The following is a 26,560-nucleotide window of genomic DNA, read 5'->3' as shown; positions in this document are numbered from 1 at the left end:
TGTTCTTCTCCTATTAAAAGACACCTGCAAACATACAAACTCCTTTTTTTAAGTCTCCATGTTTTCTGACATGTTACTACAAATTTCCTGTGTCTTCACTTATTTACTAGTGGCTTAAAATAGCTCCAATTTTTTTTGTGGAAGCCCCATATAAATGATCATTCTCCATGTTTTTATTCAGGTTGTAATGGAAGTTTATTGTAAATCCTCTTGCCACATACTGACTATTTTGCAGTTGGCATTTTCAAAGGAAGTGAACATTTCAAAAATGAACTCACTTCATTAAAGACATGGATTTTGTATTACAGAATTTACTGTCTAGCAAGACAGATTTTTTTGGCTTCCCTTATGGAAGGACTGAGAAAAGAGGATAGATTCAGTGTAGATTGAGGGGAAACTGGATTTAGTTTCTTGTACTTGGTTTTGTGCTCTATTTTCTATGAATCCTTTTTGTTCCTTTAGTAGTCTGGTGTGTTGAAGTGGATAACGACACACCATTTCCCCTCGGACCGCTCACCATCTGGCCTCTTAACTTCTTCTATTCATGTCCTATGGCATAACCTTTGGGGGGAACTAATTCCCTGATCTTGATGTGATGATGGGCAATGTGGTAACTGGTTGCTCATCTCAAAGTAATATCTTGTGCAGCTGGAAATGAAATGTACAGTCAGCTAAAGCCTGGGGTAAGCTAATGTTGAGGCACAGGGAGGACTCTGTACCATACAGACTTAAGGAGGTGGCTTTAAGTATTGGGTATGGAGAGCCCAAACTAGGAGAGAGTTAATTCATTCCCAGTTCTAAGAACTGGAACAAGAAACATGTGTGCTGAGTTTGCTTTTGAGCAGTGTGCTTTTTTTACTGCAGCCTCTTCTGTGAGTGTGTTTAGAGGACAGGCTGGTGTCCCCACCAAGCAGTGTCAGCACAGCAGTCTGCAGTGCTGTATAGGGGAAAGATTCAGTTGATCTAAGTTGCAGTGGGAAATAGTCCTGTGTGCATTTCTAAAAACATTTCGGTGGTGTAAAATGTTTAAAATTCAAATACTGGCTAAGGCAGACTGAAATAATGAAAATTTACACACTGAAAGCAGAATTTTGTGAAAAAGCAGTGCTAGGCACACAGGTAGATGGACACTTCTGAGTAAGAGACTGAAGTGATCTTCCCCTTTGAGGGTAATTTGTAGTAATTGTTCAAGGGCTGTTGGCCAGGACATCTTTGGTTAGTCCCATTTGTAAACTGCAGAAAACATGTCAAGTAGACTGAAGTAACTAAAATATTAAGGAAGGGAAAGGTGAACGTAATGAACTTCAGATGGGTTGATTTATCTAATGCTAGCAACTGTGCAGTAGTGTGAAACTGTGAAAAGATTGTGCTTAAACAGGTCAAACACCTGAAAAAGACTCATTGGCATTTAGTGATACTATTTGCATTTGGTGGAAGCCTAATATTAAATCTAAATACTATTAATTAAAGTTCTTTTGTCCTGCAGAAGTTATTGTTTTTTTTAAGCATCTGCTGTTGAAGTATAAACACACACAGATAATCTGACCTGTAATAAGGGTATGCAGCCTGTGTTCTTCAACTTTTTGCATGGTGTACCTCATGGTTTTGGTTTTTTTTTTCTCCTGTCTTAACTATAAGACAGCAAGTGTCTTGGCTGAGCTGTGCACTTCTCATAAAGCAGTTATTGAAGATGAAGATGCTGTGGTTGACTACAGTAATTCAAAAAGCTAATACTTTGTTCTGTTCAAAAATATTTGCAGAAGTGAAGGGCGTGTTTATATACACATTTACATATCTATATATCTTTATTCACACCATTCCATAATGCTGCTAAAAAGCATCAGATTTTTGTGAGCTATTTTGGTGTGGTTTCAGTTCTTTGCAGTTAGGTGATGTATTTTCAACAGTAATCCCTTCCTAACCTCAGCTCCTGGCTTCTAGTGTTTTTCTCCAAACTCTGACATCTTAAGCTCTCTTCTCAGAGAAGAAGAGATTTGTAGTTTCTCTTCACTAGATGTCACTTGATTCCCAGTGTCTTCTCAGTCTTTCTTGTGCTCACTGCTCTTCTTCTTAGACTCTGGCATCTAAATGAAAACTGTTTATTGACAAATTGCTTCGTTAGCACGGTGGCACATCAATGAGCTATAGTATAATTTAAACATGTTCATAAGAACAGTTTCATATTTGAGGTGCTTCTGTGGATAATTGAAATAAAAAAACCCTGCTGCTTTCTGGAAAGAGCTGAAGATTAAGGAGACAAGTTTGTTTTTAATGTTTTCAGTGTGGGGAAGATTAATATCCATCTTTGGAAGAGTGAAGGGAGGGCAAAAGGAAACTTGAACTACAGAGTGTGTAAATTAAGTGCTGTGTGCTTCAGTTGGGATCAGGATTCTCTCCAGTTAGCTGCCAAGTATGATATCAGCATGCCTATGAATATTTAAAATGAAAACTGTTGTGTTCTCCCTCTGCTAATTCCTCTTTCATTTTGGTGAAGCGGATTGCTTCTCATTCTGTATAACAGAACCCTTGTCAAATTAATCTAAACATGACTCTAGCTCTATGAGTATAGCTATATTGGATGCACAGAATGCATTATATATTTAGTATTCTAAATTCTTCCTCCCCCATGAAATGTGAGTAACATTTCATGTCTTTATGACCTTTACACTAAGGGATCCTTACTCATGAAAGCTTCCTGTTGACGCTAACTGGATTAGCAAGTCCACAGAACTGGGTTTATTATAATGTATAGCCTTAAGGTTTTATTTTAGTCTTAAAAAGTAGGTTCTTGCTCTTGCAAGAAATCTCTGCTTGGGATGCACAATGGACTGATTGGACTCTGAAAGGTCTGTATTGAGTTCTCTTTACTCTGTATGACTCTTGACCAGCTTTCCAGTGGAACAGTTTAATGAGAAACTGGCATAGTTGTATAAATCTCTTCTCTGTCAGGTACTGCTATTTTCGTAGCTCTTTTGGATGAATGCTCCCTTAGAACCTGTGAAGATTTGGAGTACTACTAAACTTCATGTTCCTGGGGTAGTGCAAAATTACTTCATTAAGTAAAGAAACGTTCTGGAAAAAATGGGACTCTGCAGCTATTCAAAGTTTCTAAGGATGTGATTGCCAAAGGAATTAATCGTACTTAAAAAAATTAAAATTCTTATTTCTCTTGATGTCTGATTCAAAAAACATTGAGTTCTGTTGGAGGTTTTCTGTAGCCTTTGGGTCATATCTGTTGAGGAGATTGCAAGCCTATTCATGCACAATTTTATGCATAATCATATATCAGTTATATATTATGCATATCAGTGTTACAGACAGCATTTTCCAAGCAGCAGTGGGACAATGTTTACTTTGAATATTTAGTGTTAAGGTTTAAATGAACGGAAATGTTTCATGCAGTTTATGTACCATGTATTCTTCTCATGGAGATTTATATTTTTGCTAAATAATTTCACTTATTCAGTTGGGTAGTTTATTCATTGAACTAGTTTTTTCATTTGAAATTCCTTATCTAAAATGTTTTTTATTTTAATTTTGAACTGTAATGGAACTTTCGATACCGATCTTTTTTACCAAGAGTGTCTTTAGAAATGTTTAATTTAGTGTCTTTACTAAACAAACAAAAGAAAAGCAGACTAGATTTCATCTTTTAGATAAAAGGAAGTGGAGACTTAATTTTGCAAACACCTGAGTTTGTTTACTTTTGAAATTGTGAGGATTGCTGTTGTTTCCCTGGCCTTCACAGAAGTTTAAGAGAAATAATCTTGGTGGCTGTTTTCAGAGATAATGACTTTTGGAAGCCTGTGCATTTTCAGCAGTGTGAAGGCCCTGCCAACACAGGAGGAATTGTATTGAGACCTGTCTGAATGGCAAAAGAGTTACTGAGTGGAACTAGAGGGAAAATAATGGACTTCTTTTCCTTCTGTTCCTTTTCCTGTGCTCTTTGTCCTTTGTGAGAGGTTAGGTATAGAAAAAGAGCTGGATTTGCTTGTCAGTTCTAGGTAGGGGTATGAGAACTTCTTGACTCCCTGCTTTATGGGAAAGGGTTGCATCTGAGGCATGTGATTCCAGGCTGCTGTCACTGATCTGGATGTTTTTAGTGAGTTGCTCTGCAGGGTAAGTAGCTGTCCTGGATGAAAGGTCCTTCTAACCCAGTGCCTGCTCTCCAACTGAGGGCAACATCAGACCTCTAGTAAAGATCATGTCTGGTGTTGGCTTCTGGCCCTCAATGCTGAAAGAGATCTAAGGGCCAGGTCTAGGATACTCTTAAGTGTGGAGTTACATAGTCATTGAATAGTAGCATTTATTTCTTCTTATCTGTATTTTATATATAGAAATAATTTTGTTAACTTTTAAACAGCTGCTCCTTGTATAGGAATAAAATGTAATAGCTTACCTCTTGAACTTGATGAGAACTTTTTTTAGTGCCTAAAGAATTGCCACTAACTTCAGGGCAAAGAGAGCATAAATGCTTTGAAGTATAACCAGTTGCCATTCCTTATTTCCGGAAACATGAACAAAGTCCTCTTATTCCTTGTGGGCAAACTATAGACCCTGTCTTTCACTGTCAACCAGCCTTTGAAATCAAGGTGAAGTCTACAGCTGTCATAGTGAATCACTGTATGCAATCTCCAGTATTGAGCAAGGGGAAGCTGTTCCTGGTCTTGTGAAGTGAAACTTAATATGAATGGGGCTTCATGATGTGACTGAAGCTGCACAGTAGAACGCAAAGGCGCTGGGCTGCCAACTTTTACTAGCGTTTACTGAGGGGGAGTTGTTAATGACACTGGGCAGCAGATGGTCTTAGAAGAGTTGTTAAGACACTGCGGATCGTACTGTAAATACGTGGGTGAATAGAACCAGGATGCTGACAGTTCACTCTCACAGCTCATCATCAGAAGGAGACTCCAGTGGAATTCAGTGTTGCCAGAACATGAATGTCTCGGGATTTGGCAGTCTGCTATGTATCTGGGAAGAGTTTTGAACACAGTGGTGTGATGGTAGTCGGGTCATGTAAAGTTCGAAACAGAGAGCAGGATATGTCCAGTCAGCCCTGCTTGACCACCACCCATCTTTAGACCTGAAGCCCCTGATCCTGTGCAGTACAAGATGAGTACAGGAGTTAAATACAGTCTTCTGATTTTCATTGAATACAAGAGAGCATTAATTTATATTACAAATCAATCTGAATTGTTGAATCAGAAAATAAACTAGTACAGGAAAAAGTCCTCTCTTCCCCACCAGTAAGCCTGGTGTTGGCTTACTCTTCTGTTTTTCTTTCTTACAAAATACATCTGGGCATTCTGTCCAAACCAAAGAGTATAGTAATGGATTGAGACTTTTCATTTTGATTTAATAGGGTAAGACACAAAAACACTTCATTTAAATACTTTGCTAAATATTTAGCCTTTTTCTCATCTCAGACTGCTTACCAATGCAGCTTTTAGTATATCTTGAAGAAAATAATGGTATAAAGTATCCTAAGTGTCATTCACAACATGAAACCCAGTATGTGAGGATTAAACAGATATATCAGGAGACAGTGATATATCTGTATTAGTCTTTCCATTGTTAAAGCTTTGACTAAACTAAAACCTGTATTTTCTAGTACTTTTGATTCCTAATTTCATAAATGCAATATCTGATGAGAAACATACCTTGCCTGTCCACAACATCTCATCAAAGTCAAATTATGAAGTCTAATTTCTGAAAGGAAAATATTTTAATACTGGTAATTACTTTTCTTGTGAAATACTGAGGCTGGAAACGGCTGAATGATGCCAATTAAAATTCTCAGTTAACTTCTGTTAGGGAATAATTTAAGACAACAGTAGTAGTGAAATACCCTTTAGTTTGTGAATGCACATAATTCTTGCTACCATTGAATGACAGATAACTATGGACCAGTTGGAAAATACCTCTAAGGGAGGTCTTCTAAATGTTCAGATTTGCCTTAATGACTTTTATATAAAAGTCTGCTAGAAACCTCCTGCAATGAATATGGCCCTCAACAGTAATGTTTATGTAGTATAATTAGAGTCTTTGTTAGGGATCCCATTATTGTTCACTGTGTAATTAGACTTATAATCTAGTAAATGTGACATACTGCAATGTTCTGCTTTGTAAACATTATTGACTCCATTTTAAGACTGAGATTGCCTCATACCAACAAATAAAAAAAAATCATGGGCTCATAAAACCTTCTAATTATTTAGATGAGCACTTTGTGGATTCTTAATGCAAAGTTGAGACTGAACCAAGGTGAATATTGAGCACAGGTGCAAGCTTCAGTGCAGATGACTTGCCAAACCTCCTTTACACCTCAGCTGGCTGCTTAAATCTCACTAAGTTTAAGGAAAAGAGATGCAAATCTGAATAGCTTTTTAACCTCATTAGCACAGTTGTTCGTGTTGTGTTTCTGCCTTTTAGTTCATGTTTCTAGATAGTAACAACCACCTATTGATCTGTTGGTAATCCACTGTAGCCATGTATGTGTATTGATCAGTTAGTTTATCACTCACGGGAGGCATCTGAAAATGGGCTAAACAGTTCTTTTATGGCTTAATTTAATTTTTTGTAAATGTTGTTGTATCTTAAATGACCAAGGATTTGGATACTAAATTGTTTAAGCAGTAAGGGGAATGGGCCATTGCTAAAAATGAAGGATTATTTTATGGTTGTTGTTGAAGACCTTTAGTAGAATTGTTGTCTTGGTGTAACTACTTATATCATTGTTTTGTCCACTCAAATAATGACATGATCCACGACTCTCAGGAACTGCTTTTCTGAGTCCTGTGTGTGCTACATTAATTGAGAGGACAGCCTACTTCTCTTAGTCTCTAAGAACACTTGTCTCTCTGCAGTGGTCAAAATACCTTACAGTTCTGGTAGTAATTCTTGAAGAGTACAAAATGAGTGCTCTCAGCAATGAGAAGAAGTTCCAGATAGGAGGCTTTTTGGATATAAGCTTTTTTAAAATTGGAATAATGAGATGCTTTCTGTGCTGCAGCCACTGTACAAACAGTGCAAACACCAGGTGCTGGTAAAGAATCTGTAGTCTGGATAGCTTGCTCTACTTGCAGTCTCTCACTGTGAAAACTTTCCCACAGCTGTGCCAGCAAACATCGCAGACCTGAGAAACATAGAAGTGCTCAACTTTTTCAACAACCAGATTGAGGAGCTGCCTACACAGATAAGCAGCCTTCAGAAGCTCAAACACCTGAACCTTGGGTGCGTATCTTAGTGCACAACTTTGCTGTAATAGAGGTGTTACCCAAATGTCATTGCAACTGAGCCTGTAACTTCTTATATCTTGATAGTAAAGTTTTTATTGAAAGTGGTTTTGAGGATAACCTGGGAATTACTGCTTCAGAGTGTTCAGTTAATGTGCTGGATAAACAGAAACTTAAATGATCAAGCACTTTCTCTGGTATACTGATAACCAGTTGAAGACAACAGCACTCGTATTCATCGAATACTGTAGTCAAACTGAACAATTACTGACTTTTGCTTCCCTAGCAACTGCCTCTTAATTCTGTGGTCACTGCATAAGATTCAAGCCCTGTTTCCTGTTCTGATTTATAAAACATCCATGTTGTAATTTAAGACTTTAATTCCAAATTTTCAAATTCAGGTTTATAGACATTTCAGGTTATATTAAACCTGTCAAAGAAGCAGCTTGTATTAGATGTGGTGTGCATTTAGTTCAAAGAGCTAGTATTGACTGAATTTGTGCCAGGGGTGTTTCTGTTAAATGTTCAGATTCTATATTCCAATAGAGCTGGTGATACTTTATAATAACTACACTTGCAGAGGGCTTTCTTGAATTATTAAGAAAACAAATGTGAAGCATAAGATCTTCTTAAAATTAAATGAGCATATTAAAGTGTAACTATTTAGGAAAGCACTGGTAGGTGTAAGCTTTAGCATTATAGGCTTCTCATAGACTGTTTTTATTTTATGAATTCCAGCTTCTGAATACCTTAAACTAAGCATTTTTTTCTCTTAAAAATACCAGATTTTGGCTAGGCTTTGTGTATTCTGCTTTAGATACTTCTATAAAGTGCTGATAGTTGAATTGCATCTTGAACTGTTGGAATGCCAATAAATGTTGTAATGATGATCTCTCTTCCCTGGTGGTTTTTTTGGTCATAGTAGATCTCTAGCTTTCCTTAGTATCTGTTTCAACCTCTGAATCATTTTTCAGAGCAAATAATGATCAAGATTCTTTGTATTTTGGGAGTTAGAGCCATATTGTTGGAATTGCGTATAGAAGTGTTGTAATATATGAAGGAAGAAGTTGGGCACTTCCCATGGATTAAAGTAGTGACTGTTGTTAATATAGTTCAAATACTAGTCTGCATTAATGAAAAAAAAAAAAATGTCCTGCAAAAGACCACTTGGTATTTGGAACAACAGACATTCAGGTCTGGAACCACATTTGCTGCCCTCATGTATCAAGTGGCCTAAAATCTTAGAGATTAAATGTTCTTCTTTCTTAATCCCCTCGATACACATGGTCTTCCAGGCACAGGATTTACTACCCAGTGTTAGCTTTGCAAAATGCATTCTGCTTTGGACCCCCTTGGAGTCAGTGTCGAGGAAACTTTTTGCTCTAGTAGGTTTTTCAGGAGACAGCCCAGAAACCCTCTTGTCATCTTCAGAGCATGTGTTGGAGGGCTTCAAAAGAGCCCCCTAGGGGAGAGAGGAACCTTGAATAAGAGCAGAGGTTATTTTGGGAGGGTTTTGGCATAGAAGGGTCAAGTGGTATGGAAAGGTGGAAGGTGTACTGCTGCAGAGAAAGCTTAAAATGTAACATTTGGAAAGTAGGTGAGGCACAAGCTCGGTGTTTGAACTTCTGCAGGGATGAATAGTGCTGGGCAGCAACTTTGAGCTGGTTCTCTGTCCCTGCCAAAGAATAGATACCATTCTGCCTCTTGTCAGTAGGGAGAACGTTCTTTCTCTTCTTCTTCCTTGCTTGCAAAAGGGAAGGCCGTTAGGGCAACTTGGTAAAAAACCCTTTTCACTAGCAGAAAACGAGCTGCTTTCTTTAGTCCTGGTTTATATAAAGACCAGTTTTTAAAACAGTGACAATTCTGCAGTAGCAATAGCGGAGAATGCCTTTCTGTGTTTTAATTGCTAATACTACAGCAGCAATATGAGTTCTATCCCCATGATGGTACTTCTTACTGGGGATGAGGAGGAAGAAGGATTTCATTGAGATTTAGCTACAGAGATCTGATCTCTACAGGTTCTTGTTTTGTTGGGGCTGGCTTATGCAAAACAGGCAAGGAAGGGTGAGATTATTTTCTGAGTTTGTGAAAGTATATGTGCTTGTCCTGTCTTTGCTCACATGGTTATATGTTGCTATCAGGCTAGGAGAGCGTCAAAGAGGATGTAGACACAATACTTCCTTCATGCAGAAGAAAAGCAAAAAGCCCTTTATTAAAGAAAAAAACTATACTTTTATAGAGTAGATCGTGGTAGCAAGGACAAGTAATTTCATTGGTGCAAGGAAGGTGACACTCATGGTAAACATGCTTTCACCAAAACATCACGTCTCTCACACATCCAGCAGGTGCTTAATCATTGTTACAATTCTTTCTCTCCTGTTTTCCTTGAGCAGCCTTGAGGCTGCTTTTTCCCTGCTTTCACCAGTATCCCATAGTTATATGGTCTTTCTTATTTTTGGTTGCATAATTTGACAGTACTTTGACTAGAGTTTTTATAGTTTTAAGTGTCAGATATTCATACAGTCACGTAACATCTCCTTTTCAGTCGTGACTGTTGTTTATCACTTTGGCATCAAAAGAGAATCAAATTCATTGTATGCTTAGAGACAACATCTGAAAGGTCATGTTTGTTTCCAGTCTTCTCATAAGAATAAAATCCTGTTCTTGACAGTAGCTACCTGTACAGGCTTCTTCTGAAGATGCCTCTCTTCTCTGTTCTGCTTTCAAACCTGGCTGACACCTGAAGCAAGATCCATACACACCAGGTATATATTTACTGTACATGCAGTAGAGACTGTATGAATAAGAAGCTGGTAGGTAGTTTTTTCTGTTCATGTGATAAACAGCCATGCACAAACGGTAAGGTTCTATGCCTGGTTCTCCAGCCATGTGCCTGCCTTCATTGTTGCTGCAGCTCTAGTGATTATCTGGATTACCCCGTTGAAGCTCTTTGAGGTCAGAAAGAAGTTACCATTTTCTCTACCTTGTCTGCTCCAGGTTATCAGAGAAGTCTCTTCCTTCTGTTACATGTCCTCGTTGTTCTGGCTGTTGCCAGTGGGAACTGCTGTCCTAACACCTCTTAAGACTGGCTGATTGAGCTATATTTAGATTAGGCTTTATCAGTCTCAGGACTGTCATTTTATTTACTTTGTGCTCCATATACATCAATAGTTCTGTAGTGATACAGATTTGCTGTACTTAAGAGGTTTGAGCAGCAGTTATCAATGAACATAAATATTGTGCACTTGAGGTATTCCCCTTTGTATTTGGTATCGTGGTGAAGAACTACATGGCAGAATGAAAAATGGTCAAGATGATGTGCAAAAGGGTAATTTGTAGTTTAGCTAGAAGTGATCTACCAAGGACCAGCTTTCTCCACGAACACTGTTAAAGCTGAGCATGGTGTCGTGACATCTCTCTCCCTTTTGCTTTATGTTTCAGGTGTGGTTGCTGATTGACATAACAGACAGAATTCCTTGATAGTGCATAAGTTTTTGAGTACATTTATAGGAATGAGGGGTCTGCATTGCAAAAGACTTGCTCAGTATTTTGGAGCATCAAACCCTTTTTAAAACAAGAGGAAATCTTGGCATAGATTACATTTTTTAAGGAAAAAAAATGGAAAAAAACAAACAAAACCTTTGTGACTTGTATTATTCCTGTTAGGTGGAGTGAATACTGATGCCATATTCTTTTTTTCTCTTTATTTACAGCATGAACAGGTTAAACACCTTGCCAAGGGGATTTGGCTCTTTACCAGCCCTAGAAGTTCTTGACTTGACTTACAACAATTTAAATGAAAATTCACTACCAGGAAACTTCTTCTATCTGAGTAAGAAACTTTACTAAAAACTCTACTCTTCTGGATATGGTGCTTTGCATATTTGATGCAGACCAAAATACAACAGTTTTTTTCCCAATATTTATGTTTTTCTTTTAATATATCTTGAATATCTCTACATAGCACAGCAATATTTATCACTGATATACTGTCATCTGACACGTTTGGACACGAGAAGACTTGCTTTGTAATGGTATATTAGTTTTCTTGTGAGTAATACTTCCTTGAGTCCCATACTCAGTTAAAACATCATGGAGGGTTGCAAGCCTCAGGGGAAAATAAACCGTTTTGCAACACAACTGTTGTGTGTTGAGTCTGAAAACAAATGTATTCTTGATGGTTCATTACTAAAATAGTTTTAACAGCATGTGGGTGTTGAGGTGTCCAGTATGTTAAAACATATGCTAAGGTTACAAAGCTTGGCAGAGGAATGGTAGTGCTAAGCTGACCTTTGCATATGTTAAAAATATATACCCAGAGAGCTGACAGAAAGGTATTGTAATGCATATGTGCAAAAGGGCTGCATTATGGTTGCCTAAGCAACTTGAATTCTGGTACTTTCTGGATTTCAGTGATTCTGCTTTTCTGTGTACTATGTTGAAGTGGCTTCAGGATCAGTGCATTCAGCATCAAAGTGACAGGTGAAGGGAGAGGAGTGCTGCTCTCTGAGGGATGTTGTGATTGTAACCTGACACAGGGAAATCTTTAAGTCAGCATTATTAAAAATGGTCACATTTAGTGAAATGAGAAGAGGAGGAGTGAACTACGTAAGACAAATGGGATCTCCTCTAGTGGGAAGGAGAGGTTTTGCTTCTCTCCTGCTGCACCTGACAGTTCTTTGTGAGTCTCCATTTTAATTCCTTTTTCCAACTGTCATGTATGCTTGTTCAATAATAGCAAGCTGCATAGTTGTGCTGGGTTATATTTTTTTGATGAATTTCATTGAGACTTCACATGGAAATTACAAATTAGAGTGTTTGAGTCTTCTGTATTTCATTTCAGATCTCTTTCCCAGTGTGATTTCTATAGAGTTTAACATAGTTGTATATTTGTCAGAAAAACTCAGAAATCTTTTAAAATGTTTGTTTAGGATGCAAATTGATGTAATGAATAAGAATCAGGGGTAATAAAGAGTAATGACTGCATTCTCATATCTGAGCATTCAGGCTGTTTGCCAGAATCTGCCAGAGTCTACTGTTGCAGAAATTGTTAATTGTGCTAGTCCTTTTGAATATAGATATTTTCCTGAACTCACCAACAATATAATAAGCCAGTAAATCTAAGTTTGACCTGCTTGTTATTATTGTGAGCCCTGGGTATGTCAAAGGCTTTTCACCAAGTCAGGGTTATTAATCAAACCTGACTCGTTTTTATTGATTAGACCTCAAATGGTTGGGTTATATGCCACCCTGTTTATATATTGCTATTTAATTTGCAGCCACCCTTCGTGCACTCTATCTAAGTGACAACGATTTTGAAATCCTGCCGCCAGATATTGGGAAGCTCACAAAGTTGCAGATAGTAAGTAATTTATCTAAATTCTTGGAAAATCAATTCACTTTTGCAACACTTGTTGGAATAGAATCCAGTCAATTTGAGGAGTAGTAGGGTAGATTTGCAGGAATAGACCACTACACCTGGAACTGTTTACCAGAAGACACTTGTAAATAAATTGGAAGAATTGAGCATTCAGGAGAAAGTTGGGGGTAGAGGGAGTAGCATTCTCTTTTGGGCTGCTTTATGGTAACTGAAAATCATTCTAACTGAATTTATATTTGCTCTTAGCTGAGTCTTAGAGACAATGACTTGATATCACTGCCTAAAGAAATTGGTGAGCTCACCCAGCTTAAGGAACTGCATATCCAGGGAAATCGTCTTACTGTGCTGCCCCCAGAACTGGGTAAGATTATGGATGATCATTTATTTATTTGACTAATAATGATGATGATGAACTGTATTTTCTCTGAAATGATTATGCTTAAGTCATCATATATGCTCATATTTACTTTCCCCTGAAGAATATCTCACTTTTTCACTTCTCCTCAATATGCAGGAAGAGCCAGAAGATGATGTGTGTTTTGTTTTATTGTTTTATTACATGTTGCATTTTTCTTGTGTATTAGTACACCAGATTGCCGATTTTTTTGCAATACATTTGCATACAAAGCAAATAAATTACTTCATATAATGTATCATAAATACTGAGTCAGAAAACCCATTCTTATTTCTCACTCAGTTTTGAGAACACTATTTAGATTAGCCAAAATTATATTAAGCAAAAATTGCAATAGCATAAGTGGCTTCTTATGTGCCTCTACAAAGTGGAAGTTTGATCAACTAGAGTGAAATATAGCTAAATGAGAGGATTTTCTTGTTTTTCAGTTTGATAACATACTTTTCTTAGGGAGCTGACACCTCTTTAACTTGAAGCAGTGGAGCTGGTTGATGTAATTTGACTTTGTGATACTGTACATTTGAATACAGTTGTAGGTGGCTTCTTTTAACCTATGAAGTAAGAGTTCTTCTTTGAAACTTAAGTATTGATCTTGCTGAATTTGCATTGCAGTACTCCATTTTATGTGAGGGGCACAGTTCCTGTTTGCCCCAAGCCAGAAACTGGTTTCTGATCTTAAATTTTTTAAAAAATATTTTCATTGAGAATAATGTTGTTGTGTCAGTTACCTGTTTTTGAAACACCTGTTACACATGATCTATTCCTTGTTTCTTGTTATTGTGGACTTTCACATGGGGAAGCTTCTTTGTTTCTATTGGTACCTTCCACATAATAGTTCCCAAAACTCAGAAGGATAGGAACAGAAATTAGCATGATAAAGTAAAATTACTTGTTTCGATAAGAACTTGCTTTGACCCATTGACCCTGTGTACTTTAATGTGACAGTCTGCAACGAATGCTTTTTGTTTTATAGAGCAACATGATTTTCTTCTGTGAATTGGGGAAGGTATTTGCTTTGACTCTTATTTGTTTGCCCACTATGGGGCTTTTTGACTTTTCCCCACACCATTAGTGGATGAAAATTGCTCTGTTTCCTTCAATTTCAGTTGTTTATGTCTTGATATGGGTATTCTTTCTTTAGGTTTTGGTCAAAGTCATATTTATTTATCAGTTCTCTCAAAGGCAATAACATTTCAGAAGCATATAGTGTCTGCAAATGTACTTTTCTGTAGCTTCCAAAATTATAGCTTTTGTGGCTTTTTCAGAAAGTGGAAGATGAATGGTGCACTGAATCTAACCACCTTCTTTGGCTAATTAAATATTCTAAATGTGCTGGTACCTTACAAGCATAGCAACAAATCCCCATTAAATGGTTTTACTATCAAAATCCATCCCAAATGGAGATGTTTGAAACAAAACTCTCAATAGTTATTTTGTATTGACCTGAAAAATTCAGGATGACCAAGGGAAATTTTTTTCTTTAAGCATTTCCTTGCATTTTAGAACAATATCATAATCTGGTAAAAAAAGGACTTGCAATTTTGCCCCAGTTGATAGAGGTGAGGTCCACTGACACAGCTAAGTCCTTGTTACCTCTGTTCTTTATTACTCAAAAGGTATTTTGTAAATTCTACTCTTCTTTTCATGTATTAGTTGCTCAATGTTTAATTTTATGGTCTTACTCAAGATCCTCATTTATGATCAGTTGCCATAATTTCTGTTGTGATCTATGCCACGGATAATTCTAGAACCGTCTCAAATTTTTAAAATAGATTTTGGCATATATTTACAGAGAACATTACACTGAAGTCTAGATTTGTAATTTGTGCAACTTGCAGGCATATTTACTGTGAAAACCAATGTTGTGCTGGTTTGTTAAGCATTTAGGTACATGTGTAGGAAATGGAGCACCAGGCTAGGGTTTGGAGGGCTTGTTTGAGATCAAAGAGCAGGACAAAGACAAGAATGAATCTCTGCAGCTCTGTTTTCCCTTCTGTTAACCTGGGCACTTTAGAGAAGCACCCCTTTGCAGACAATTTTAAAGCCTGACAGTGAAAGGTGGTATGAGAGGGTTACAACCTACTGCATGGACTGCTAATTCCATAGTCACCATCTGAGGGAGAATGAACTTTGTCTGCTGTCCGAGTTCTCCCTCCTAAATTTTTAAAATTGAATTATAATGTACTCAGAACTATCCAAATACTTTTTGGTGTACGTGTCAGATAAATAGCTTTTCAGTGAGCTGGTCCTATTTGCATTAATTGAAGCTGCTGCTGTTCCATTAAAAGTAAACAATCTTTTCTTTCTCATTATCACTTTCATAATTAAAGGTGCTGAAGGCTTTTGACTGGCTTAGTTCAGACTCTGGTGGACAGCAGTGAGTCATTGGATGTTCATTTACCACGGAGATGGGCTCAATTGAGTGATGAGAAGGATGTATGTGTTACATTAAACTCTTTTTTAAAGGTAATGTAAATAAGTGCAGAAGAAGGAATGAAGAATAGGGTATGAAAAAGGCCACAGACAGGCCTCAGGGTCACAAGCTTGGGATGGAGATAACAATAAATAACCCCCAACAGTAAGCCTGTAATGTCACCCAATGTGATTGAGCATGGCACCAGTGCTGGACTGCAGGAGATCACTGTTATCCTCCGTTGTGTTTAGCACAGAATACCTGCTGCTCATTTAAGAAATATATTCCTGCCCAGAAGGAAGTGAGAGGACTGAAAGCGTGATCCCTGGGTGAGGTGCTTTTCTGTAAATACAGTACATGTGAGTGATGAACACAGGAAATGGCTGGGAATAGGTGGGTGGAATTTGCAGCTTGTTTTTATCATTTGTCTCTCAAAACCTCATTCATAAGAAATGGTGGTGGGCAGTCATATATAAACTTTAAAGAGGTGCTGGCATTTTTTTCCCTAGCATTTAAAAGGTTATGTGCTGCATTGTGAGACAAATAAATCATGATTCACTGCAACAACAGAGTTGCAGTGAGTTATATAAATTGCCAGGGAGGCACTAAATCTGTCACTTCGTGTGTTCTGACCATTTAACAGTGAGAATGGTTTGGAGAGAAAGTAGACTAGAAACAAGAACCGTATAAAATGGTAGAGACAATTAGTCACATCAGTGTTTTGAGTTCACTGTTTGTTCGTCTGGGTGGACCCATGTGGCACATGAGAGATTTTCTCAGGAGAATCAGGAATATAAGAGTATGGTGCAGAGTGCTCCCAAGATGTATCTAAATAACCACCCAGCAAATGTAACTAGCTTATCTGTGTTTGCATTTTTGATCTGAAAAAAATGGTATGATTTTTAAAGCCCAGATTCTAATGTTGCCTGTGTGCACCACTCTGCTGCTAACATGTGTGCCCACATGTAGTTTGGTCATGTTCATGCATATGGAAGAGCAGTGATTTCTAAGAATACGTTCCAAATTATCCACCTTCTTTTTCAAAATTTAATTTGACATCAATGTCTTGTAAGTTGCTGTTCAATACTGTTCTGGTTTATCACATAATTTCCTCAGGTAAAGAGACATTATCAAAATTACAAAGTTAGTCCATACTGAAAAAGAGGAAGTTTCAAGCCTTTAAAAAAAAAAAAAATCTTGATGGGGTAAGTAGCCATGTTCTTTTTTAAGGAGCGTGAAACATTTCGTAATTTAATTTGTGTAGCAGAATAGCCAAGTAATTCTTTCATAAATTTTTGGTTTTGAACAGCTAAATTACCTTCTGTGGATAAAGGATTGGCTTTAAATTCAAGTTCAAGGAATTGTGCCAAAAGCCTCAATATTTCCATCACAGGAAGACCTTCTAAAATTTAGGCTGTTGAAATGACTCTAGAATTTGTGAATTAATATTATATTACACAAAGTAGTAGGTGCAATTGTTTGTTCAAGTAAATATTAATCACAATAGCCGTTTACTCAGGTAATTATAACAGGCATGGGCAAACATAAGAATCACTTACTTTACAAAAGATATTTCTTTTCCAAATGTTGGAAACTTTCCACTAGTTGATGTAAATGCCAAACATTTTTTTTATTTTAATATAAACTGTCACTGCACCCTGCCTTTGTCACAACACAGTGCTGCTCACACCTGCAGTACAGGTCATTCCTTGGTGCTTGTTGGAAGCCTGAACACTGGGACCCTTTGGACAGCAATAACAAACATGTATGTAACAAGATAAGTTATGGAGAGATTATTTATATTAAAAAAAGCTTCTCTGAAAATCTGTTCATATTCTAATTGTGTTTCTCTTTTAAGGTTTAAGTTAAAAAAAAATGGAAAAAAAGAGCCAAAACCAATCTACCCTACACCCCACCGCTTGTTATATAGTTAGAAACCAGTCTGAATGCAAAGTACTTGATGGACACTGCTGTAATTCTTGCCAAGCTTTCCAAGATTCAGATTTGATCTTGCAATTAATTTTTAAAATATGCAAGTTTTCCAGTCACTTCTCAGATGACTACATTGTGTGGGGGGGGTTTCTCCTCATGTTGACTGTACTCTGATTATAAGTACCATCAACATAATAATGATGTTTTTGTCAGCAGATACTTCATGTGTTTTGTCAGAGCTGTAGTAGGTAAGAGTGCTGTAATTAGAGCCAATCTGAGCAAATGTTGCATTTGTTGTTATATTTGATTCATTTTATGCATTTTATAGTACTTAAAAGTGGTTTCGCTCTTCTGAGTACTTGGCAACCTGTGTTTGAATGGAAGTTTCAAAGGTGCAGGGCAAAAGCAATACAGTGAGTGCTTTTGGAAGTCATTTTTTTTAAATTAACTAGATTTTGGTCTGATAGGGACCCTTCAAAGAGCGAATGCTCTGTTGAATTCCCATGTAATTGAGAATCTCAGGGGAGTTTCTGATGCTGGAAAAAATGTGCAATATATTTCAAAATAAATTGGGATGCTGATCCTCTAAGCCTGTAATACTTCCTGTGCCATTAAAGTGTCTTTGATGTTAAACTGCTTTGACATCACGTTAATTTCCTTTGTTCCAAAAGCCATCTGCTGCGTAGTGTGTTTCTTGGGTTTCTTCACTGGGAACACTTAGCGGTGACTGTTGGTCTGCCCCTTGGGATCCCAGTCAGCACTGGACATTTGTTACACAGAGCAGTGAAGGAAATGGTATTTCCAGCACAACATGTCACCTTTCAAAGAAAGAAATCAGTGAAACTTAGCAGTACTTGTAGGTCTTCTAGTAAATGGTCTTTCTCTTTCATGAGGAATGTGGGAGAAATTAATTTAATCAAGCTTTAAGTAATAAATAAATAATTCTAGAATTTATTTTTGCAAAAACCTTTTCAAAGTACATTTTGAAGTAATTTCTTGGATTTTTATTAAAGTGCTCTTTCTTCTGCCTTTCCTCTTAGCTCCAGGACAATGGCACCAGCTGAGCTGGTTGCTCTGGTATCTGAGAGCTGTGTGTGCTGGACTTCAGGTGTTGAAACAGCCTGATTTGTCATGTGGCAGTACAAACCATTAGCAGAGTTTTGTTAGGTGAGGAGTACCTGGTGTGCTGCATTGAATAAATTCCTGTTTTATGGCTTTCATATGTGAATGTTATTATTTACTCTTTCTACTAGTTGTCCTGATAAGGTCTGGTTTCTTGTGTATTGTGATGGTAGAAGTTTCCAGGGCTCTCCCCTTTGTTCCCAGAGAGCTAACCTCTCCTCCTGTCACCTAAATATGGAAATATGAGTTTGCCCAGCCAGGTTAGGGCTTTAATCTGTCTGTATTTAATACCAGAAGTGTGGTTTAAGGTAGTAGTTCAGCATTTCATCCATCCTCTTCTCTTTCCCAAGCTTCATCTTCAGTCCTGACACATTCTGAAGTCTCAGACTTTCCATTATACTTTGGTATAAAGATTTTGGCTGACCTTTGCTTTGATGCTGGAATTTTGTATAAACATCTCAGGGCTACATTCACTCTCTTTTAAACTCTCTGTTATGAAACATGCTGGAGGGTAAAACTCTCTTTCCATACAATTGTAATAGCTGTCACTGAAGCAATACCATTTTGTCCTGTAACACTTCACACTTACATCAAGGGTAAAGAATTCAGGATTTAGTTGGTCTGCTTTTACTTGATTTATTTCAGCTAGGTTCCTCTTGCTAAGAGTTGAAGCAAATGGAGTAGCTTCTATGGGATCACAGTATCATCAGACTATTGAACCTATCAAAGAGTGAGAGAACACTTGACTGCTGATCCTCACTCACTCCATAACAGCATGGAAGTAAAGAATATATTTTGACAGTGATGAGCCATTAGGACAAGACACAACTGGCAGAGTCTCTGTCTCCTGATGTTTTTCAAACCAGATGTTTTTCTGTTTGAAATGTGTTTGTAAGCTCTGCAGTTATTGAACTGACACAGATCTACTGTTGTATGTATTCAGGTCAGTGCTGGAGTTGAGGTCTCATCTCTGAACTCGTTATTGGAAATCCTCACGTACATCTAAGAAGTTGTAAGAATAACGTGATGTTGCAAAACGTGTTTTAACTCCCTGAAAGTAATTGTAAAACTGAGGGTGGACTTAGGCCTCAGTGTTTGACTTTCAGATTGCTCCCTTAGCCTCCTCTTACCCTGGTGCTTCCTAGCGCTCTGTAGGGGAGATTGCAGGCTTTCCCATCTGTGTGGTTAGGAAAGGGGCCAGGGAAAGACTTCCAGCTTGCTTCTGTGTGATGAATGCTCTGGATTACCTCATTAATTTGCGTGTACTGAATCTGATTTCTTGTTATCTGAGACTTGAACCTTTTCCCATATTATGCAGAACCCCCACAAATGCTATTTCAGGGTTCTCTGAGGTGCTGGTGACTATTGTTAGGTCTTTTTCAGTATAAGGATGTAGGGGATAGAGAGCAGAAGTGTTGCTGGGATTGATCTTTTGGAGACATTTCAGTCTAGGTTTAGATTTACTAAACTTAATTGTTCTCTGTTAGTGCATAGGAACTCATCAGTAAGCAAATTTGTATTTTTGACATATGCTATGGAGATATAGATTTGTTTATCAAACTGAATATTTCTGTGAATATTTCTGCTGGTTCCAAAGAGATTGAGTCACACTGCACTTAGGTACAAGAACGCTTTGCTTTTTGTTTTCTTACTGCTCCTTTATAAATACTGTTTAACTCTACTGTCTTCTGTTACTAATCATTCAAAAATGCTGTGTCTTCAAAGCAGAGATGATCTTACTTGTTTATAAGATTGCTATGAGTTACTGGTGCACAGGCTTACATGTGCTTAAGGTTAGGGTAAAAATAATAGGCTTTTGATAATACTTTGTGGCATAGAAATGAGTATATATTTTCAGTTTTTTACATAGGTATTAAGACATTCACAATTAATTGCTTTGATATCCTTTTTATGACATAATAGTCATTATATTTCTTCCACCCCCACACTTAAGGCAATCTCTCTTTCTCTATTGAGACAAAGCAAATGCCACAAAAGTAATAAAAATTATAAGCCCTGTAGTGTAAAGCAAATCTAAAACAACCTAGGACAGACATTTTTACGTACAGTCTAAGTTTAAATTTAGTGCAGTGGATTGATCCCTTACTTAGCATTTAATAAAACAGGATTCAAAGGTATTTATATCTAAATAAATTACTAAAACTAGTTTTGTTCCTCCTGTTATGTACGACAGAGAGTAAGACCTTTGTGTTGTAAAGGGAAAGAATGTTTGAGTTGCAGTCTTAAGAGGAATCACTAAAAGGGATGTGTTGCAGCTTGAGGACAGTCCTTGAGGTCAGTCAAGCAGACTGTAGGCTGGGAGGTGAGTCAGAGTATCAACAGGACACAGGTGTGAAACTCAACAGTATACAGACTAAAAATTATATCCATTGATTTTAATGAAGCTCCACTGGGGATGAATTTAAACTACTACAAAGGAGTGTTGATCTGGCATTTTACAGCTAGGATCATGTTTCTTATGCTGAATGCCAATGTTCAGTTCTCAAATGTCAGAGTTATTTAATTACTTAATTTCACCTTTTAATTTTTGAAAGTACTTAAAGTGCTGCCAGGGGGCATTCAAGTGAAAAGGACAAGCCAGGTTTGTGTTCATTCTGTTTCTTTTTGTATGTATTGAAGTAATGCCTATGTACACTAGTCATACCTTACTATACCTCCAGTATACATCTGTTGGGTAAATATTGCACACTTTGTATATCATACATCACAAGAGGATGAGGGGCTTGTAGCTGTATATGTAAGGGGTGCTTGCAGGCTAGGTGTAATGGACAGAAGTAGCCTGGGAGGTCTGAAGGCACCCTTGGCCAAAGTGTTGGGTTGTAGTATTACTGCCTCTGACACTCTCTGCAAACAGGTGTGGGAGGCAGCATTTGATTTTCTGTTATGAGCTCTTTTCTGACCTTTGGAGGCATTTGAGCAAAACATGAATGTTCACACAAACCACTTCTATTTCAACAGCACTGCAGGAAAATAACAAGAAACATTAATGATCATGTTTTAGCTCAAGTGCAAGATAGATCCATTGAGACAGGAAAGCATAGCTGCCTTCTTATCCTTTAAATGTCTCTCAGGATGAGGTATGCCCATTGTCACCAGGTGGCCCTTCTGCTCTGAGTTCAGGAAGTGGCAATTGGTATTCTTTATTAATGGATGACCTAAGTTAGAGCACATTACAAGTAAAAATATGCAGACTTCGATTTTGCACTTGAATTTTCAAGGGTTTTGGTGTAGATCCATTTACTGTAGCTAACGAGATTTGGGCAGTTTTCAGGTCTGCACAGCTTAGTAGTTGAGCATTAGGAGCAATTTGCTGTTGAGGTGAGGTAAAGAAGTTAAATCACAGGGATCCAATCAAACTTAAGGGTTCAAGATCATCTTTAGATACAATGAGTGCTGATAAAGAAATAAAAATGCTGGGATCAGGCATTTCTAAGACCACACAGATGGCTTCTCCTAGAAGGTGTTTGATCATTCTGTTCAGGTTGTCCACAGCAGTCAGCTGTTAGATCTCTGCTCTTCCCTTTTCCAGATTCTGTTCTCTTTTCAGTGTCCACTTGCTAGTAGCAGCAGTGTCTGCTTTGCAGTCTTCCTACTTAGAAATCTATATTTACTCAAGATAGAGTGAAAAAAGAACCAGTTGGATTTAAGAAGGTTCTTTAAGCATGTTAAACCTGGTTTCTGGAATGTATAGTTTTGATGATTTATTAGAATAATTTTAGAAGCACTCAAAAATAATTTGAATAACATTTCTGAGCCCTAGGAAAGGGACTACGCTGGCTAGCCTTGAGGATTGCCTGTTCCTCCTTGCTTACCAGAGGCATATGACTGTGATGCCTTTCAGTATCACAAAATAGCAAGAACTTTTAAGTGCATAATGAAGGAATACAATTTTAGTGGAATGATTATGCCAAATTACAGAAATGGCAAATGTTTTTTGATAGGTAGATGTGAATGGAAAGAACAAAACATCAATGACCAATGCAGTCCCCTATCCTAATACATTTTGTGATTGAATCTTCAGTGCTGGTGTGTTACTAGAGGTGATTGTATATTTTGCTTACTGAAAGTGTCTGAGGGATTTGATGTGATCTGTGTAGCAGAACAATATATAAATTTCTGAAAGCCCTGGAGACAGTGTTCTGCCGATGCTGCTGTTAGATGCATCTAGATGCATCTGCCATGGCTTTTTCCCTGGTAGTGCTGCAGGGGTGGAATAACAGCGTTTTCTAACATGGTGCTGCCATAAAAAAATCACCTAGGCAAGGAGGCTTTTGGGGTTGGGGGATAGGACACATGTGTGCAGTGTCCAGTTGCTCAGCAGTCCTGGGGTGAGCTGGTGCCAGAGCCATTGTTTCAGGCAAGTGTGATCATCTCTTCCACACTGCTGTATTTGTCCTGTGCACTGCAACAGAAGGGTCCATGCAGTGCTTCTGTGTGTTTGGCTGCCCCAACACATACTACTGCTGAGATGTTACTGAGATTTTGGCCTTGTGCTTGGGACTCCTGGATGTACACCCTTGATTCGTGGATCTTTTAGCTGTAAGCATGTAAAGGACACCAGAAATGGCCCCAAGCTCTGTACAGTGATGCAGGAGAGACTTCTCATTTTTAATTATAGGGCTCCTTTGTGCTCAAATGGCTTGCCTTGTGTCAGGAGGGTTAGACTCCATTTCTTACTTAGTTCTGGTGAGGTGGGACAATCTCCCTGTAATTTCTTATCCTGCTTATTTTTTTGTCCATTTCTGTCCTTCATTTCCAGATGGAAATTTTGGTATCCAACAGGGAAGTTTCTAAAGCACTGGTTGCACTGTCCTTCCTGTCTTCTGTAGGGCAGCCCTCCTTTACTTGCCTGCAGAGATCCTGGTGCTTGCCACGAGGACGTACAAGTTGTTCCTTTTCTCACTACCACACTTGATTAAATTCTTCACTTATAATCCCTAGGCTCTCACTGCAGCTCTAGGTGGCCGGTGGGATGGGCTGCCAGGCCAGCTGCTGCTGGCAAGGCTCCCAGAAGGACGTCCTGGGCAGGGACGGGTAGGTTTTGGTGTGGATGCTGAATTTTTGTGCGCCCCAGTTTCCTCTAATTAGATTAATTAGGGTCTCTGCTTACCTCTGTAGGTGAAAAGAAATACTTGTGCCTGCCTTCAGTGTGTTTTGGGAAAGAAGAGAAGACAGAGAAAAATAAAGCTATTACATTTGCATGGGGGCCTACAGGTTATTATGCTTGAGCAGTCTTGGTTTTGCTGTAAGATTCTATTGGCTCTGGTAGAGTGGTAATTATTACAATTAATTATGTTTGAATGGGCTGTGTGGTATTTGTAATGGAAGTGGGCACACTGTACTGTGAGAATGGAAACATGTGGCAGACTTCTGTGGATTGTAAATTTCTGACACACCTGGGGACAAGAAGATTCAGCTGAGACTCCAAATATTGAGATTTTGGGCACATATGTCTTATTCCTATAAGCAGCATTGATGGGACCAAACTTGCCTCCCCAAATTTAACTAGTTTTATTAATAGTACACAGATTAATCATTTTACCTTGATGCCCCACCTACAGAGTGCTTGCAGTGTGGGTAGTTTTGGAGAGCAGCACACAGGATTTTTGCAGGTAATAAAATAGGAAATCCAATTTGCAATTGCAGAGCAAGCCCCTGAGTGATACATGATCTTCCCAGCACCCCAATCAGAGGGTTCGGGCTAATCGCCGCTCTGGCCGTTTTCCCCAGCAGCCTCCGTGTGGGATATGGATGGCGAGAGCGCCAGCCCACGCCTTCAGCCAGCACACATTTAGACACACTGCTTTCTAGCTTATTAGGTCCTCTTTGTCACAGTACTTAATCCTTTTTCCTGATCCTTGTTAGAGCAGGGCTGCCGAGTCCCCTAATAAAGCAGGCGAGGCGCACTGAAGCGTGCGGCGGGCGCTGACTGACGGCTGGGGGGGATGCTCCTGCTGCTGCAGGCTCAGACCAGCCACAGACAGCTGGCAGATGAGCTTGTTAAGGTAACGGGGACTCCCTGATAGGCTGGTATGAGAAGCTTGGCATCTTTTCACACCATATAATGGCCTGTCTTTAATTGTGTTAACCCCTTTTGCAGAGAGGAATACGCCAAGGATTAGCTGTCATGCACAATGTGTAGCCAAAGTGAGCAGTGAGCACAGGGCTTGCATCAGCTCCCTTTGCCTGCACTTGCACAGCCCCTTTCATTTTGGAAAGCTGTGGTGTCAGGTTGATTTCAGATTTCACCAGCAGCATGGCTCAGTCAGTCTTCAAAACCCTGTAAATCTTTTTTGTTTTGTTCCCCATAGATAAAGATCATTTTATCCCATTGTGGTTTAGTTATTGTTGATTTATGGGGGAAGGGTAGGCCTCTCTTCCTTGTAAAATTCACAGAAATAAATTGAAAATATGCCACTGATTTCTTAATTTAAAGAACACAATAAAATATTTCAATGGCTAGACACTCTCGGAATTTACCCATTTGTATCCATAGTCATGAGGAATTCCAGTGGAACATGTGCTGTTGTTGGGTTTGAGTGATAAACTTTTACAAAATGAACAAAAAAAAAAACCCTGAGCAAGCCCATGACAGATCTCTCACATCTTCTGTCAACAGACTAGGTAAAAGTGCCATGTTACAAGAGTGACATTGTCTGTCTGCTTTTGTGAGTGTACATCACTCTAACCACAGATCAGAGAGGCATCTTGGTGCAGACAACTGTGCTGGGAGCTGGGAACACAAAAAGCCCCTGGAGCAGGGATTGAGGAATATTTGCAATGCCAAGCTTCAGCAGAGCAGACTTCTACCAGAGAATTATTTCCTTTCGTTCCTGCAGATCATAGTGGAGATAGTAAACAGGTGCATTATCAAGTCACACTTTAATTTAATAAGTGGGCAGAGTTCAACCCTTCATTGCAGTGTGTAGCAGCACTGAAACAGAGAGAAACTGCATCCATCATGGTGGAAACTACTATGTCCTTCTATTCCTCTTTTCTAAGACTGAAATACTTGCTTTTATTATGGTTGTACTCTCTGAAATTAATTAAAAAGTTTTATATTCACAGCAAGGTATTGCTTTCAGATTTTTCATGTTTCAAATATTTTTCATATGATGTTTTGTTTAATCTCTTTCAGGTAATTTGGATCTGACTGGTCAAAAACAAGTCTTCAAAGCTGAGAACAATCCCTGGGTTACCCCCATTGCTGATCAGTTCCAGTTGGGAGTGTCACATGTCTTTGAATACATTCGTTCAGAGACATATAAATAGTAAGTATTACATTATATATTGTAGCTGTGTTACACACATCTTTCATAATATATGCAGTAACTTGGTATTCAGGACAAATATGCCAGCTTGTATATTTATATTAAGGAATTTTGCCAAGAGGAGGGTAACTGTCATGTAGGCAAGTTGGGAAAGCACAAAGACTGTTTGATACTGTCCTGCATTTTTTGTTTATTTCTAAGAGCTGGTATGTAACATGAGAGATGTAAAAGAACGAGCATCACAAGCCTTTTGAGAAGTACTCATTTTCAAAGTATGTTCAGTATGGCTTTACAGATTGAAGTAGATATTTGTTAATGTTTTTGGATGTAGGTTGTTACGTTTTGAGAGCTATCCAGACTTCAAACCTGGTTTCATCTGGACTAATTTGCAAAAGTCTACAACCTTAGTAATTAAAATACAAGTACTAGTGCTTTCTTCAGCAGTGTAGATGTGTGTGTTGGGCTCCTCCATTTTAGTGCAAGATGCCATGTACAAATGCTGACCATTGGTTTGGGAAATAATGTCTTTAATCATCCATTAAATTGTAGTATTTGTTTTAAGTAAAGATCTCAGTGTTATTGTTTAGATGGGAAGTTATTTTTCAGTGTCTAGCAAAAATATTGATGCAGTCTCCACATCAAGAGCAGTGGGTAGCACAACAACAGTACAACCTGGATTGGAAAGTTAGTTTTTGCATTTTGCCTTTATTTTAAAACTGTATTTTAATAATTCAGAAGCATTTCTGACAATCTTTTATATGGTTGCTGTCT

General features: G+C 38.2%; 1 protein-coding gene across 1 annotated transcript in view; it reads left to right on the top strand.

Annotated features, from left to right (window-relative positions):
* Positions 1–26,560, top strand: part of RSU1 (Ras suppressor protein 1) — a 99,284-nt gene that overhangs the window by 14,426 nt on the left and 58,298 nt on the right. The window contains exons 4-8 of the mRNA XM_056484686.1: positions 7,113–7,233; positions 10,949–11,067; positions 12,515–12,597; positions 12,862–12,976; positions 25,657–25,789. Of these exons, the coding sequence (XP_056340661.1) occupies positions 7,113–7,233; positions 10,949–11,067; positions 12,515–12,597; positions 12,862–12,976; positions 25,657–25,789 (571 nt within the window). The remainder of the gene's footprint in view (positions 1–7,112; positions 7,234–10,948; positions 11,068–12,514; positions 12,598–12,861; positions 12,977–25,656; positions 25,790–26,560) is intronic.

Source organism: Oenanthe melanoleuca, chromosome 2 (assembly GCF_029582105.1).
Source record: "Oenanthe melanoleuca isolate GR-GAL-2019-014 chromosome 2, OMel1.0, whole genome shotgun sequence".
NCBI classification, from domain to species: Eukaryota; Metazoa; Chordata; class Aves; order Passeriformes; family Muscicapidae; genus Oenanthe; species Oenanthe melanoleuca.
This window is presented reverse-complemented; position numbering and strand designations above follow the sequence as displayed.